The sequence below is a fragment of the Eumetopias jubatus genome, unplaced genomic scaffold (genome assembly GCF_037043125.1).
Source record: "Eumetopias jubatus isolate StellerSeaLion01/CBP00866 unplaced genomic scaffold, mEumJub1_p1.0 scaffold_15, whole genome shotgun sequence".
In the NCBI taxonomy this organism is placed as follows: Eukaryota; Metazoa; Chordata; class Mammalia; order Carnivora; family Otariidae; genus Eumetopias; species Eumetopias jubatus.
Window position 1 is genome coordinate 72,271,423 of NW_028274821.1, and position 16,273 is coordinate 72,287,695.

Genomic DNA, 16,273 nt, shown 5'->3' on the forward strand with positions numbered 1-16,273 from the left:
TGAGGCACCTGAGGCTTCCACCGCCTCCTCTCTTCTTCCTGCAACAATCTCCCCATCTGATCTCACGCCTCCCAATTGATATATATAGAACCCCTTTTCATGATTTCCCAAGACTACGTCCTTTCTTATTAATCATTAAAAATTAATACATGTACGGGAGAAAATTTGAAAAAATAAAGCATAAGGAATTCCTCTTATCCAGAAAAAAAAATCATTTAATAGTTTTGTGTATTTCCTCCGAGGTTTTATTTTTATTATTTTTTTAGTATATGTGTATGTGTGTGTGAGAGAGATTTTAAAACACACAACTCAGGATCATACTATGTATGATGTTTGAATCTGGCTTTTTCTTCTTGGACATCCTCTCATTTCATGAGTTTTAATAGCTATTTTATATATGAATGCACAATAATCCATACTTTGCTTAATTAATTAGTTAATTAAACTACCATTTCTTATTGGATACTGGAGTTGTTTCCAAGTTTGGTACTAAAGTATCACTGAGATAAATATATTGATACATGAGTATTTATTCAGATCATTGATTATTTTCTTTAGTCTGATTCCTGGTAGTTGAATTGTTGGTTGCATGCCAAGGGTTTCTCTAAGGTTCTTGATGAAAGTTTCTAAATTGCTTCCCAGGAAGTTTGCATCAGTTTTCATACCAGCACTCTAAAGTGTCTGCTGTGCCGAATCCTTGCCAATCACATCCTACCACTAAAACAGCTCTGTCAATTTGATATAAAGTGGTATCAACTTATGTTTTTAGTTGCATGTAGTCCTGTGATTAGAATTCAAACCCAATATATCTAAAATCAAATAGAAATTCTTCCTTCACTCCTAATCCCTGCTCTGATAATTGTCCTTTTTCTTAGAATTTCTCTCTCAGCTAACAGACTCTTCAATGGACCTAGTCACCCAAACTGAAGCCAGCCATTCACTAAGTTCTGTCAGTTGGGGCTCTGCAATATTTATGGACTCCAATTCATTCTTACTGCTGTGGTCAGACAACCGTCTCCTTGGGTGGTTACTATTACAGTCTCTGTGCTTTATTTTCCTATCCCCGTAACCTACTTTCACTCTTCTATCAGGTTTTTTTTTTTTTTAAATATAGAAATGCTCTTTTTTTTTAACCATAAAGGAAATATATGTTCATTATGAAATACGGGAAAAGAATAAAGAAGAAAATAAAAGCCACTTGCAGTCCCACTATCCAGAGAAGAGAGAGTTGAAAACGAGAATACTTAAACACAAAAAGGAACCACTGCCCCACTTCACCTGATAATGTCACTTCCTGTTGAAACACTTTTAATGTTTCCTTATTTACTACAGGGAACCTCTAACTTTCCTCTTCATAAAAGACAGATAGTGTTAGCAGTGCTCCAGCTTATTCGCTGGATATACTTGTGTCCTATGTAAACAATCACAACACAAAACAAGCAACCAAAACATACCAGCAATTCCTCTCCTCCTTGGAAGACAGTTTAGTGACCTTCCATGGTTAGCTCAGACTGCATCTTGCTAGTCTTACTATAAGTCCCCAAATGCATTTCTTACACAGAGTGTCACACAGCTCACCTAGGAAAAGCTGGTAGGAATTCACAGTCTGGGTAGTCATGGAGTAGAAAATGGGAGAGATAACTGTTGACCTTTGTGTAGAACCAAGGACAACAAAGCTAGCAAATTTGACGTTCATCTAAGCGCCACCACGTCTGGCATCTAAGGGAATGATATTCCTTTAGCTAAGACATACCAGGTATGGGTGAACCAACAGAGAGGCCCACACCACCGTCAGATAGTTTCCCATCGATATAGACCTTCCAGGCTCCATCAGAACTCCTCCAAGTGATTGCAATGTGATGCCAACGGTCATCATTCACGGAGGGACAGTCTGTTATCTTTTCCTTGCCATTCACATAAAGAACCCAACTGTGAAAACATTCCAGGTAACAGAGTCATCAGTCATACATCATAATCTCGTCTATGGGGCACGTTACTATTTTTCTTCTTTTCCTTATTTTTCTTTTTCTTTTTTTTTTTTTTTTGTATGTAAAGCACTTCGAGGACAACCATTACTTCTTTTTCTCCATTTGGTCACATTTCATAGAGGCAGAGTTGATTTATAAATTACACTTTATTGTAGTTCACTGAAAATTAGTTTATGTTTCTCAGACACGAAGGGATAGGAAAAAGTCTTAGGATGAGAGAAGTTGATCCAAGTTGAGATAATTTACCAACTGTCTATTCCGGAGAGAGTGAATCAAGAATGGAAGGAATGAGAGTTGTACAAACATCAGACCGGGTTCCTTCCTATGGAATGGATGTTTTCCCAAGACCAAGAACTAACTTCAGAGGTCTCACAGAAAGTGAGTTCTCTCTCTGGCTTGCCAAAGCGGTCATATGGCAGACAAAGTATGTTGATCCAAAGGCAAGCTTAATTGGAACTAAACAAAGATGACCAACAACAAGAGGTTTTGAACAACCATGTCACTTTGGGGAATATCAAAGATATTAAGCAGTTTAAAGTGAAATGTCTTCAAAAGCAATTGGAGTAAAAGAAAAAAATTAGGGAAAATTGATAAGGAAGAACTCATTGAATTCCTCTCTCCATATCTTCTTAGTCCTTATTCATAGATATTTATGGAAAAAAACGGTATTCTTATAATACTAATTGCTTCCCCTTTGTGTTTTCCCATTTTCCTTCCCTATTCAAGTGGATAACAGGTTCTCTCTTTATATATATTTTGCCTCAGGGGAGGTTTGTGTAAATTTCTTGGATTTTGTTTTTGAAAGTTTCCACTAAGAAGAATAGGGTTTGAGGCTGGGGAGAGTTCTACCAGAATAGTGAGAGTCCCATGGACTGAGGAGAGGCAAGAGAGCTCAGTGGGGCCTGCACCCTGCTCAGTAGCAATGGGACAGAAATTTGGGTAGATCTTAGATGAAAAGGCCACCACAGAATCTGTCTAGATTGAAGGCTGGGATTCCACATGGCAAAGAGCTGTGATTCTGAAGGGCCCACAGGCGCTGAGGCACTTCACAGCCCAGTGATAAGCACTGTGGACAGAGGACCAGTGATGGAAGTCCTAGCCAAGTCTGTGGCTCTTTAGCAAGACTCTGGGGGTTTCCGACAATCTGTGAGAATCTAAGATAGGAAAAGCACTCAGTAGGGAAAGAAGGAGGGAAACAACCAAGGTTGGTCTTTCTGACAGCCCAGAGAGATGCAGCCCTGCAGTTGAATTAATTGATCCAAAGAGAAATAGACATCATCTTGTACACCTGAGTCTGTAGATGGATTCCTATTTAATGTATGTGTCTCCCGTGGGTCAATAATGTCACTGAAACCCTTGAACTCCTGCAGGCTTTGATATATAAAAGAAAGAGCGTCAGTCTTAAGAGTCAGAGACTTAGCTCTACCACTTCCAGAGTGTGAGATTTGGGGCAAATCATCTAGTCTCTCTGCAACTTTGTTTTGCTGCCTAGAAAATCAGTTCCTTGGGCCACTGAGAAGATCAAATGAAGTAACACTTAGCAAGGAGCAAAACATAATCTGTGCATAACGTGCTATCATTGAAACTTTGCTTTCTTACAGAACGTGTCCAGATGCTCTGTTTGACCATTGTCATTGCTATCCTGCTGGAGCACCTGACCCCCTTGCTCCTCTATCCCCCAACACGAGTGTCAGTTCTAACTTGGTCCCAGGATAAGATCTAGAGTATGACTTTCCTGACATTTCTGCTTACCCATTATAATCGGTCAGGAGGAAGGTATTGTCACTGCCATTCTCAAGTGCATAGGAGATCGGTGTTCCATAATTATTGGTGTCATTGGATTTCATCCAGAATGTGCAGGTTACAGCCCAGAGAGACGGAAGCACACCATCTAGCATAACGTAACCATAGATACCCGAAACTTCAAAATCCAGGTTAAAACCTGAAGACTGGTCTGCAACAAATAAGAAAGGTATGTCGACCCTGGCACTTGGGAGGCATTTTTCAATTGTCTAAGATAAGCAGTGGATTTGCAGTACTATTGTCAAAGAAGCCCATTTCAGTCAATATGATGATGTGAGAAGCAGTTTCCACATTAAATATATATTATTTACAAAGTATATAATACATTCTTTTAAGTAAAAGAATCAGTAACTAAGATAGGGAAAGCACTTAGTAGTAGAGAAAGAGGGACTAGCTGGAAGGAGAGATGGAATTGGGAAGTTAATAAAGACAGGGGACACTAACACATGTCTGTATGCTGATGGGATGACTCCGTAGAGCAGGGGAATTGAGGCTACAGGAGAAAAGGGGGGTAACTGCAAGGGCCACATTCCACCTCTACTCAGGGCCCTCGTTCTTCCCTATTTCATGAGCAATTCAGCTCTGCCCCAATCCTGCATACCCCACTTAAGAAAACAAAAGTCCCACAGTTAAAAGACTCCAGCACTCTGAGAAAGCAGCTTAGCTGATTCTCAGACATGTCTGTGGACTCTGAACTCCTAAATCAAGTGTCCTTTCTAAACATGTAGAAGGTGAAGAGTTCTACTAAATTCAGTTTTCTCTGTTTCCCCTCTGAGCTTCATTTTCCTCACCTTTGCTCTTGGGGATGATACTACCTAGTTTGCTGGATGGCTGTCAAAATTAAATAAGTACAAAATGCTTAGCATCGTTTTTGGTATGTAGACAGTGCTCGGAACAGGTAAAAATTGACATTGTTATGATCTCATTATTTTTAGTATTGTTATTAATAACACCGAGTTCATATATACCTGTTTCACACCTGCTGCCTGAAAATCCCGGCTGACATTTACAACTGTATGAGTTTAATTCATCCACACAGGTGGCCTGATTTCTACATGGGTTAGACTGACATTCATTGATGTCTAATTCACAGTGTGGCCCTGTGAAGCCTGCTGCACATTGGCACCTGAAAGAAACAAAATGTTATTAACACATAGAAATGCATTGGAGGAAGTCTCCCATTTATGACAACACTGTCTCAACAGACTTTGAAAACTGAAAGCTCACAGATGCAGAGAACAGACTGGTGGTTGCCGGGGTCCGGGTGGGATGGGAGAAATGGGTGAACTGGGGTTTTGCTTTGTTTTTAATTTAGATAAATTGAGTAAACAACTCTGAAATGATGAAACATATTTTCCACATCAAAAAAGTACCTTAACTGTTAGTTACCTTTTTTTTTAGTTCATTTAATTAAACCTATTTAAGACAATATATATCTGAAGTGTTGTAGTAGCAAAAATAGAGTAGGAAGTGGTTCTGGTCCAGGCAAACTATTATTTACATACTGGGAGTTTCTCTCCCCATAGAAGTGCTAGGAAAAAATATAAAAAGTTCACATGCTGTTCCAAAGGCTTCATATATATTAAACCAGTCTTTGTAACAATGAGGTGACATTATTATCATTCCCATTTTACAGATGAGTAAACTGTGGCTCAGAGAGGTTAAGCTGCCCAAGTCTCCTTGTTACTAAGTGGTGGAGTAAGATTTTAAACCCAATCTAGTGCCTTGTTCTTAATCAGTATGTGGTATAGTCTCTGTGGTATGCAACAAACCATTTAAACCTATCAGAATGGAAAATATATCTGATAATGTCAAACGTTGACAAGGGTGTCGTGAACTGGGAAATCTCACATAGTGAGAACTACAATTTGGCGAAGTTGAGGGTCTGCATTCCCAGAGCCTGTATATCCATTTCGACTTACGTGCTCTAGGAAACTACTGCACGGTGCAAAAGAACACATGTAATGAACATTCATAACAGCATTATTCTACATGTTTATGAAGAGAATAGGAAAATAAACCATGGTATAATCATTTACTGGAATACTAATCAGCAGTTAAAATAAATAAACTAGAGCCAAATGTATCAACCTTGACAGCACATAATGTTGAGTGAAAACAAAACCCAAATTGCAAAAGGATGTATCTAGTATAATACCAATTATGTAACATGTGAAACTGTACTATGCATTGTTTATGTAGTAACATATGAAGGCTGAATGAGAAAGATAGACACCAACTTCAGAACAGTGGTTCCTACTGAGGAAGAAGAGGAATGTGTGCGTGCATGTGTGCGTGCGTGCGTGTGTACTGGAGGAACTCCGTAACTATCTTTAAAAGGTATTTTTTTAAAACAAGAGATACGAATCAAATATGGCAAAATGCTAATGTTTGATAATTACCGTGATGAGTGTGTGACTTTTATTGTTCTTGGTAATTTTTTGTATGTCTGAAATATTTTGTAATTAAAAAAGGACCTGTCCAATACATGATAATTAACATTGTCATTAGCAGGTTTACATTGGAATTGACGGGGGGAGGTCTTTACTGAGTTCTCTGCATTCGATGATAAATCTTTTGGCTAGAATTTCACTCATATTTATCTGCCCATGTTTGATATTCTAGCAATCCAATATCCTTGTCTATGAAATAGGTTCACTTTGGGGACAACCAACATTCCCTTTGAATTAAGAGAGTTTACCTTCACCTTTCCTCTAGTTAGGATTTAGACAAATTTGGTATTCATCAATTGTTTTTGACTCTGGGGAGAATTTAGAACTCTTGTTGTTTATCTGGAAATTTCTCATTGCTTCTGGTTAGGTCAGAAGATGTAAAAAGCCTATGAAAAGATGAAGCTACATTGCTAAGACTTCCTTTCCACATGAAGAGTGAAAGTCTCACCGGCAGAATGGGTTCCCTATTTCTTCTGGATCGTGCCCTGGCTATTTGTTGGGGGGACAGTATTGAAGGGGAGAGGACTGGGAAATGTTGCAACTGGGGTACTTTTTTCCCCCTCCTTTTAACTTTTATAAACTTCCAGAGACAGTGGCATGTTGAGGACAATAAAGTTCCCTAAGATTTTGCAAGCAACACCGGTCCATCTTTTGTACTGCAGAAGCCACAGACCCTTCAAGGGGAACAGGATGAGTGTCAATTTCCAAACTGTGTTCTCCTAGCACCCCAAGAGCTGCCTCAGAAAGACAAAGTATGTCTCCTCTACAAATACTATTGTTTTCAACCACAAAAGGTTAGGTTTTATTATTTTACTTGTTTCCATTCATATTAGATTTCTTAAGAACCAAGCGTTACTAAAGTAAAAGAAAAATGTTTGAAAACCACAGACATAGAATGTAGATTGGCTCTGTGACAGGATGATGGCACAATTCCTTCTGACGTTAGCTAGTGCAAAAACTCCTGAAAAAATATAAGACACTTGACAATGAGTTTTGTCTAATGCTTTGGTATTTGTTTCTGTGTTACTCTGTTTCCTTTCAACTTTTATGACTTCCCAAGTACAGAACGGTGGTTTCCAAATCTGGCTGTGCATTAGAATCATTAGGGAACTTAAAACACATAGGCTGCCTATTTAAAAACTACAGATTCTACCCCAGACTTAGTGAATCAGAACCTCAGGTGGTGGGGAGAGTCTACTGCTGCCTATCCTTGGGCTAGAATTAGGGAGTGGCTGACTTGGGACTTGAAGTAATATTCCATAAAGGCTGCAGATTGACTAATGGTTGAGAAAAGAAAACCAGTGCAAAGAACCAGACTTAGGGCTTTACCTGAAGCTATTGGCACCATCTTTACAGGTAGCTCCATTTCTGCATGGTTGACTGAGACACTCATTCACGTTTTTTTCACATCGGGTACCCAAAAATCCAGGAGGGCATTTGCACAAGAATCCCCCAACTTGATCTTCACAGACTGCATTATTTAAGCATGGGCTTGACTGGCATTCATTGACTTCTGTTTCACAGTGCAGGCCTGGGGATGAAGCAGGGTGAGAAAGAGCCCAAATGTTAACTAACCCCCCTGGGAAACTAGGATCCAAGTGTTGACTTCTTGGAGGATGTCGCTCCTAAAGGATTGGAACGGAAGCTGCCAAACTACTGGCCTCTCACACTGGTTTGAGATCTACTCTTGAATGAGCTTTGGCTTTTGTAAGTCATTTTAGGATTGTGTTTTGGATAATCTGCTCTTTTGATCTTAGGTCTTTCTGAAACTAACATTCATAATGGACATCTAATTGAGACTATGTTAAAAAATAAAACTAGCAAATTTAGTTCAAAATTTTCCTGTTTATTTGACCTTGCCTTTTTCCTTCACTGGCCATTTTTTGGGGGAACTCTCTCTTTATAAATTATATGTATATAATTTATATATATGATATATATATCATATTGTTTAGCATCTATTTACAATATGATCTTACATGATTTATTTCCAGTTCCTTCTTGAATGTTTATCTTAGCATACAAACTCTTGTCTTTTCTATGTCTCTTTCTCTTTCTGTCTCCCTCTCTTGCTCTCTCTCACACACACATACACACACTTTTTTCTAAGCTGTTTGGGGGTAACTGCACCCCGATACCCTTTGACCCCAAAATACTTCAGTGTGTATTTCCTCAAAAAATAAGGACTTCCTCTTGGATAATCAGAGCACAGTTAAAAAATCAGAAAATGAACATTAATATAATATAATGTTTAAAAATGTAGTAATTTGTGGTGCTTTGCAGGATAATATGCCAACGCAGGAAGAATGGAAATATCTCACCTGTGTATCCTTTCATACAGGTACAGCGATAGCTAGCCAAGCCATCAATGCAGGTTCCTTTATTTAAACAAGGACTAGAGTAACACTCGTTTATATTTTCTTCACATAGTTTCCCTGCAAAGAATCACAGAATATTTTAGCTTGGAGAAGACCTGAAAGGAATTTTAGACGAACAGTTTTCAAGTAAGCTGTCAGGTGTAACAGCAGAACAATCAGAAATTGTGGCTAATATGTTTGTAAAAAACTTTGCCAAATAAACTGAAATAAAATGTTTTCTTCCATTCTATTTATTGCAAAAATTTTCTAGCAAGAAATCTGACATTTTCAACATACAATGGAAAATGATAACTATGAATAGCTAGCTTTTTTTTTCAGTTAGGATGATAAGTGTGATCTATTATAAAAATTTTATATTATTTTCTAGTTGTTCACCCCTTTGTTGAATTTATCCCTTGAGTTCTTAAATATGACTTGTTTATCTACTAGTTGCAGGTTTATACCCTTAAAAAACATCCCCAGTAACCCACACCCAGCCCCTGACAACTACCATTCTACTATCCATTTCTTTCTTTCTTTTTCAAATTTTTTTATTTATTTGAGACAGAGAGAAAGAGAGAGAGAGAGAGAGAGAGAGCACAAGCGGGGAGAAGGGTCAGAGAGAGAGGGAGAAGCAGCTCTCTGCTAAGCCCGAGATCCTGATACTAGGACCCCGAGATCATGCCCTGAGCCGAAGGCAGACACTTAACTGACTGGGCCACACAGGCGCCCCTCTACTATCCATTTCTATGAGCTTGCCTTTTTTAGATTCCACATAAAAGTGAGATCATACAGTATGTCTTTCTCTGTCTGATTTATCTCACTTAGCATATGCCCTCAATTTTTATCTCATGTTGTTGCAAATGGCAGGATTTCCTTCTTTTTATGGCTGAGTAATACTCCATTACATACAACTCAATCACATTTTCTTTATCCATTCATCCCTTGAGGTACACTTAAGCTTGCTTCCATATCTTGGCTATTATGAACAATGCTACGATCAACAAACCTTCCAGATAATGATTTCATTTCCTTTGGATAGATACCCAGTAGTGGAATTGCTGGATCATGCAGTAGTTCTATTTTTAATTTCTTGAGGCGCTTCCATACTGTTTTGCATAGCAGTTGCACCAACTTACATCCCCACCAACAGTGCACAAGCGTTTCCGTTTCTCCACATTCCCACCAATGCTGTTATCTCTTGTCTTTAAATAATAGCCATTCGAACAGGTGTGAGGTGGTATTTCACTGTGGTTTTGATTTCCAGCAATGAAATTTTAATGATTCCAAGGTTTATATTGTAAAAACAAGAAACTTTCTTCTTACCTGCGTAACCTGGTGGGCATTCACAAATGAATTCCCCAATTAGGTCTTTACAAATTCCACTGTTGAGGCATGGCAGTGAGCTGCATTCATCAATGTCTGTTTCACACTTTAAGCCTGAAATGCAAATGAAATATGGAAGGACAATCAAAGAGTGGGATCAACAGAAACAGAACCATGATCATTTAAAGGTAATTATCTCAATAATCTGAATTTATAGGGAGTGGTGGTGGTGAAGGAAAGGGCAAAATTCCTTAAGGGCTACCATCTAGTTAAGTATTTAGTAAAAGCACTGCCTCTTTCTAGAGATTCAAGATATCTTGGGGCACCTGGGTGGTGCAATCAATTAAGCATCTGACTCTTGGTTTGTGCTCAACTCTTGGTTTGGGCTCAGGTCATTATCTCAAGGTCATGAGACCGAGCCCAGTGTCAGGCTCTGTTCTCAGTGTGGAGTCTGCTTGAGTTTCTCTCTCCCTCTCCCTCCGCCCTGCTCTCTCTCTCTCTAAAATAAATAAATAAATATTTTTAAAAAAGATATCCTTATAAGGAGGGGAGCCTGAGTGGCTCAGTAGGCTGGGTTTCTGACTCTTGGGTTTTGGTTCAGGTTGTGATCTCAGGGTCCTGCGACCTGGGCCCTGTGTCAGGCTCAGTTGGTTAAGCATCTGCCTTTGGCTCAAGGCATGATCTCAGGGTCCTGGGATCAAGACAGGGTCCTGGGATCTAAGAAAGCAGACAGGGAGTCTGCTTTTCCTTCTCCCTCACCCATGGTTCCTCCCCCCTTACTCTCTCTCAAATAAATCAATAGATAAAATCTTAAAAAAAGTAAAAGATATCCTTATAAGGATACATAAAAGATAGAAAATTCCAAGTTAGAAGCTGGTGGTGGGGAGGGCAGGGAGGAAGACCTGGTAGCATAAAATTAGTTTAACTCTGAAGTGAAAAATATAGAGTCATATATACTTGCTATCAAGGCCACTTGGCTGAGGAGTGGGGGTGGGGCTAAGTCCTGCCAGATCTCAGCACATATTCAAGGTGTCCCAGAGTGGGGACATATCTTCTGATACAGTGCACATAAGCTATCTGTGGGCTAGCTCTGACAGAAACCCATGTTCTTCCTCTACACCAGGGAATCTCAAAGTGTGGCCCCTGGACCAAGAGCATCAGCAATTACCTGGGAATGTGATAGAAATGCAAATTATCAAAACTTCTCTAGACCTACTGAATCAGAAATTCTGGGTTAGAGTCTAGTACTCTGTGTTTTAAGAAGCCCTCCAGATGATTCTGATGCACATCAAAACTTGAGAACCACTGCCCAAATTATGCCCTTTCTCAACCACCACTTGCTTACAAAATTCTAGGACAAGATCCATTATTTCTTATGGAATGTCAAGACAAATTTTTATAAAAATTGAGACACACACAATACACGTATAAGCAAGCTGAAATAAGTGGAATGCCAATATTCTTGATAGCCCTGGGCTACATTCATTTTCCAATTTTCCTTTTGCTCATTTTGTGGTGAATTCTTTTATTTTCATTTTGTGGTGAATTCTTTTATTTTAATGCCATCTTTCTCATTGAAATGACATTTCATGTTAGCTGTACAAAAGTAAAAAAAATGCAAAAACTGCATTTCTAAGAGAAAATAGTGAATTATTTGAAATAAATTGCAATTTTAAGATATAGTTCATTTCCCCTCAAAAATTATATTTCTGAACTGAACTGGAATGTGAATTACACTATAAGAAAACATAATTCTTATGTAATTTCTACATAATCAAGTTCAAAGCCATATTGTTTTTCCAAGAACAGTTTCCAGAAAGATAGAAACAAAGCAACAAATCATAGCTATTCATAAGAACTTCCACTAATGTGAAGCCTATGAGAGAAACTGGAGTTTGTTTAAAAATATTTATGCTGGACAATCTGTTCTATGCTGGGTAACATATCATACATTTAAGTGTGTTAGAGTGGAACCTTGGCCTCTGAAACTGCATTCCTATTTAAATTGTGAGCTATGATGTGACCTTTTCATAGAGAAGATGATTCTTTATTCTTCCTCCAAAATGTGCAAGGAAAACTGTTATTTGTAAGAAATGTACACTTTTTTCACCTTGGTTTATCTTGTTCAACCAAATTTTTATGCATTGATATAGTCCAATGAATTTATCTCATAGTTTGATGTGCAAATCACAATGATTTCATCTGAAAAAATATACTAAAATTTGCATTCCTTTATGTTACCTGTATATCCAGATGGACAGAGACAAACATAACCACGCCCAAGCTGTTGGCAGGTTCCACTATTGTGGCAGGGGTTTAAGAAGCATTCATGGAAAACCTACCGGTGGCAAAAAGAAATCTATCAGAGACAAAACACTCCAATCATTTCAAAGCAATCCTGACTATAGAGTTTGAAGGTTTGCAGTATTAGACAGGTGGTTCCTTTTACCAGGTGAGTTCGCTCAAGCTTGCTGGACCACTGCCTGCATAATGTTGGTGCCTGCCATATATGGACACATATGATATATATTCTTGAGTGATATTCTTACGTGATATTCTCCATTTGAGGTGCTTTAAAAATATAAAGGATAGGGCCCCACCCCAGACTGGCTAATCAGAATCTCTGAGAGTGGGATCTGTGCATCATTATATTTTCAAGTTGGACGGTGGATTCTAATATGTCTTCAGGGTTGATAGTCACTGCTCTAGTGGTTCTTACAAATTTCTGTGTCTGCTAGGCTTAGTTTCAAATATGACTTACAAAGCCCTTACAAGTTGGTATGTTTGGACAAGATAGTAGGAAGTTGAAATAAGAAATACAACCTTATTATCCTCCTTAAAAATACTTAAAGCCAAAGAATTCATCATGACATTGGGCTAGGTCTATTCAGAGTAATGGTTGAATCTACCAAAATAATTGGTCTTCACTAGTCTTTTTTTTTTTAAAGGAAAACAATTAGTTACGTTCATGAGTTATGTTTCTTAACATACATTATTCCAATAAATGATCTTTTTTTTCCTGACAAAAAATTTAAATAATTTTCATGAACGTTGAGTAACTCTTCCTGCCAACAAGCAAAGGCCTTTGGCTAAACCAAATGCCTCTTACTCAAATGATGGGTTATGCTTGAGGTAAGTGTTAATTATTAGTGAATTTAAAGGTTCCCCACATCTACGCATTCTCTATGCCAGACACTGTTGGGGAAAAGTCCCAATTTTTGGTAGTTAGAACTTTTCTAATGCTGCATTTTTGGAAAGTTCTTATTAGAAGTCACAAGTAAGTACTATTATTCATTGATAATGTTCCTGAGACTTCCAGGTTGCAGGATATTCCAGATATTCCTCGATTCCAGATATTACTCTGGTAGTTTCAACTCTGGTAGTTTTCCTCTGTATAGCATGTATAATGACAGAGTGTTTTTCCAAACATTTCACTGGAGAAGATTCTATAAGTATAAAAGGGACTTGCCTGACTGCTGACTTCATACTTCTTTTTAATATGTCCAGGAGAAGAACGGGGCACTATACTTTCCTCTGCTGCTGAGAATGTTGAGCTAAAAGCTAATAAGATTAATAAGAAAACATTAGAAAACCATATTAGTGCGTGGTGGATACTGCCCATAAGTAGATTCTACCTAAATACTATGGTCAATGTTCTAGTTCTCAGAGTAGGTAAAGTCACGTGTATTTTGTTTTAGGAATAGTAAAAAAAGAGAGTATATAGATGGATGGGATACATCATTAAATCCCAGACTCTCAGAAAGAAACTGGGAAGTTATCAAGTTCAATGTTGCCAAAGTAAGAATCTTTGAGTCATTGTCATCAAAAAGGCCTCAGAAGACCAGACACCCAAATCCACTGAAAATAGCGATATTCAGAATTGAAGCTACACAGGTCTCCAACACGTGGGATTACATAAGAAATGAAGCATATCTTTCTTACTGGAGCAATCTGTGATGGATCTGGTACCACTGGTGGCTGTGGTTCCATGAAAGGGACAAGACAAGCAGAAGGACTTTCCTGAATTGGGTTGGTAGTAGTCTCGAGGACATGGATAACAGGGCATTAATCCAGAACGAGAGAATTCTCCTACTGGACAAGGTACTGCAAAGGTAAAAAATCATTTGTGAGTCCAAAACAACAGTTTACTCTTAAAAGAAGCGCATCAACCCTCGGTTATAAGACAGCTACTGAATTGCTAATAGATTCTCTTGCACATATTTCATACCTATACTATTTTATCACCCAGATAAACATTCTGTTGTTTCCTTCCTTTCTTAACAACACACATTAACTCAATAAAAGTTTGAATTGATCATGTAATAATTGTATTCTGATTTTTCCACTTTACATCCTCAGCATTTCACAAGTTGTTAAATAACATAGTGTTTAATAAAAGAAAAATATTGCATGCCTTGACAGGACATAATTGAGACACATTTCCTCTACTATTGGACATTTAGGTTGTTTCTATTTGTTAGCTATTATAAATAACGCTGACATGAAATTTTCTGCATAAACCTCTGATTCTTTCCTAGGGATAACAGTTGAATTTGAACAGCTGAATTTGAGTAGTTGAATCTATAGATCTAAAGATAATGGAAAATTTAAAGCCAATAATATATAATGTCAAATCATAAAAAAAAAATGGTTCTAACTTATAGCCCCATTAGTAATGTATGGAATTGCTCTTACTGCATACTCATTACTGATAATGATCATTTAAATACTTTTTTTCAATTTGAAAGTGGAAATGGAATTGCACTGTTATTTTAACTTGCATTTCAATGATAAATTAAGTTGCTTATTTCATGTTTGTCAGAAAATTGTATTTCTTCTGTGTTGTTGTCTCTTCTGTATGGGGAAGAGGGCCTTTTTTTTTTTTAACTTTTAAACCTTTTAATGTCATTTTCTGTTAGACATGCTTTTTATAAACAACATCCAGTTGAATACTGTGATTTAACCAAATCTGAAATTCTCTTGCTAATAATTGGTAGAATATTAACCAAACAAGAAATAGCTTCAAACATAACATGAACCTGCATTTTCTTTGATAAATTTTGGTTGCTTTTGGCAGAACTACAGTGGGGTAGACCAGTCATGACTCAATCTTTGGGTTGGGATTTTAGATTGTGAGCCAAAGATGAATTCAGCATGTTCTTTTCCTGGTATGAACTTGTCTCATCTGCATGAGCCCTTGAACCATTATGAATGGAGAAAACCACTAAAACTATTAAGACTTGTCTGCATAAATTTGAATAGAAGATAGAACACAAAGAAGTAGCTATTTGGGAATCTCAGCATATTTATCACGTAGGCTTTGGATTTTTGTTAATAAAAATTAGTATGGCAGAAATGATTAGCAATGTGGTTGAAAAATTTAGAAATGCACTCGAGGCTCAATGGGGCAGGATACTCCACGTAATGGCATCTCTTTTTTTGGTATGACCATAAACATCAAATAAACAATAAGGCATTTGTGGTGATCTCAAGATGTTTAGATCAAAGTGTTTAAGCTGAAACAGCCATTCACATCTTTTGCAAAAGTGCTCTTTTATATCGCTGACAAAAAGTCTGGAGTCAAATCAAGAGATGGCAGAAGATATCATAGATATTAATGCTTGTTACCTCTGAAACAAATAATACATTATATGTTAAAAATAAAAAAAGAAGAAGATAGCAGGAAGGGAAAAATGAAGGGGGGGAAATCGGAGGGGGAGACGAACCATGAGAGACTATGGATTCTGAGAAACAAACTGAGGGTTCCAAAGGGGTGGGGGTGGGGGGATGGGTTAGCCTGGTGATGGGTATTAAAGAGGGCACATACTGCATGGAGCACTGGGTGTTAAATGCAAACAATGAATCATGGAACACTACATCAAAAACTAATGATGTAATGTATGGTGATTAACAGAACATAATAAAATAAAAAAACAACAACAAAAAAGAAAAACAGATTTCTTCTGGCTACATCTGTTATATTAAAACTTTAAACTATAAGTATCTTGGTCAAACAAGATACTTGTTATAGCAAAAATATTTGTTATATTAAAACTTTTTTAAAAACTTTTTTAAAGGATTTTATTTATTTGAGAGAGAGAGAGCATGCACAAGCCGGGGGTGGGGGGGTGGAGGCAGAGGGAGAGGGAGAAGCAGACTCCCCACTGAGCTGGGAGCCCTAAATGGGGCTTGATCCCAGGACCCCAAGATCATGATCTGAGCCAAAGGCAGACTCTTAACCAACTGAGCCACCCAGGAGCCCCTAAAACTTTAAATTATAAGGATCTTTGTTTCACCAACAATAAATTGATCTATTCTTTGTTGCTAGATCTTAGAGTTCTAGACA

The 16,273-nt window shown here is 37.8% G+C and overlaps 1 protein-coding gene across 1 annotated transcript in view; it reads right to left on the reverse strand.

The window, feature by feature from the left end:
- The window catches only part of SVEP1 (sushi, von Willebrand factor type A, EGF and pentraxin domain containing 1), a 193,149-nt gene that overhangs the window by 66,144 nt on the left and 110,732 nt on the right, over positions 1-16,273 (reverse strand). Inside the window, exons 19-27 of the mRNA XM_028108637.2 lie at positions 13,870-14,031; positions 13,397-13,488; positions 12,169-12,265; positions 9,928-10,041; positions 8,566-8,679; positions 7,574-7,775; positions 4,760-4,917; positions 3,741-3,942; positions 1,754-1,929 (exon numbers count right to left, since the gene is read on the reverse strand). Coding sequence (XP_027964438.2) covers positions 1,754-1,929; positions 3,741-3,942; positions 4,760-4,917; positions 7,574-7,775; positions 8,566-8,679; positions 9,928-10,041; positions 12,169-12,265; positions 13,397-13,488; positions 13,870-14,031 — 1,317 coding nt within the window. The remainder of the gene's footprint in view (positions 1-1,753; positions 1,930-3,740; positions 3,943-4,759; positions 4,918-7,573; positions 7,776-8,565; positions 8,680-9,927; positions 10,042-12,168; positions 12,266-13,396; positions 13,489-13,869; positions 14,032-16,273) is intronic.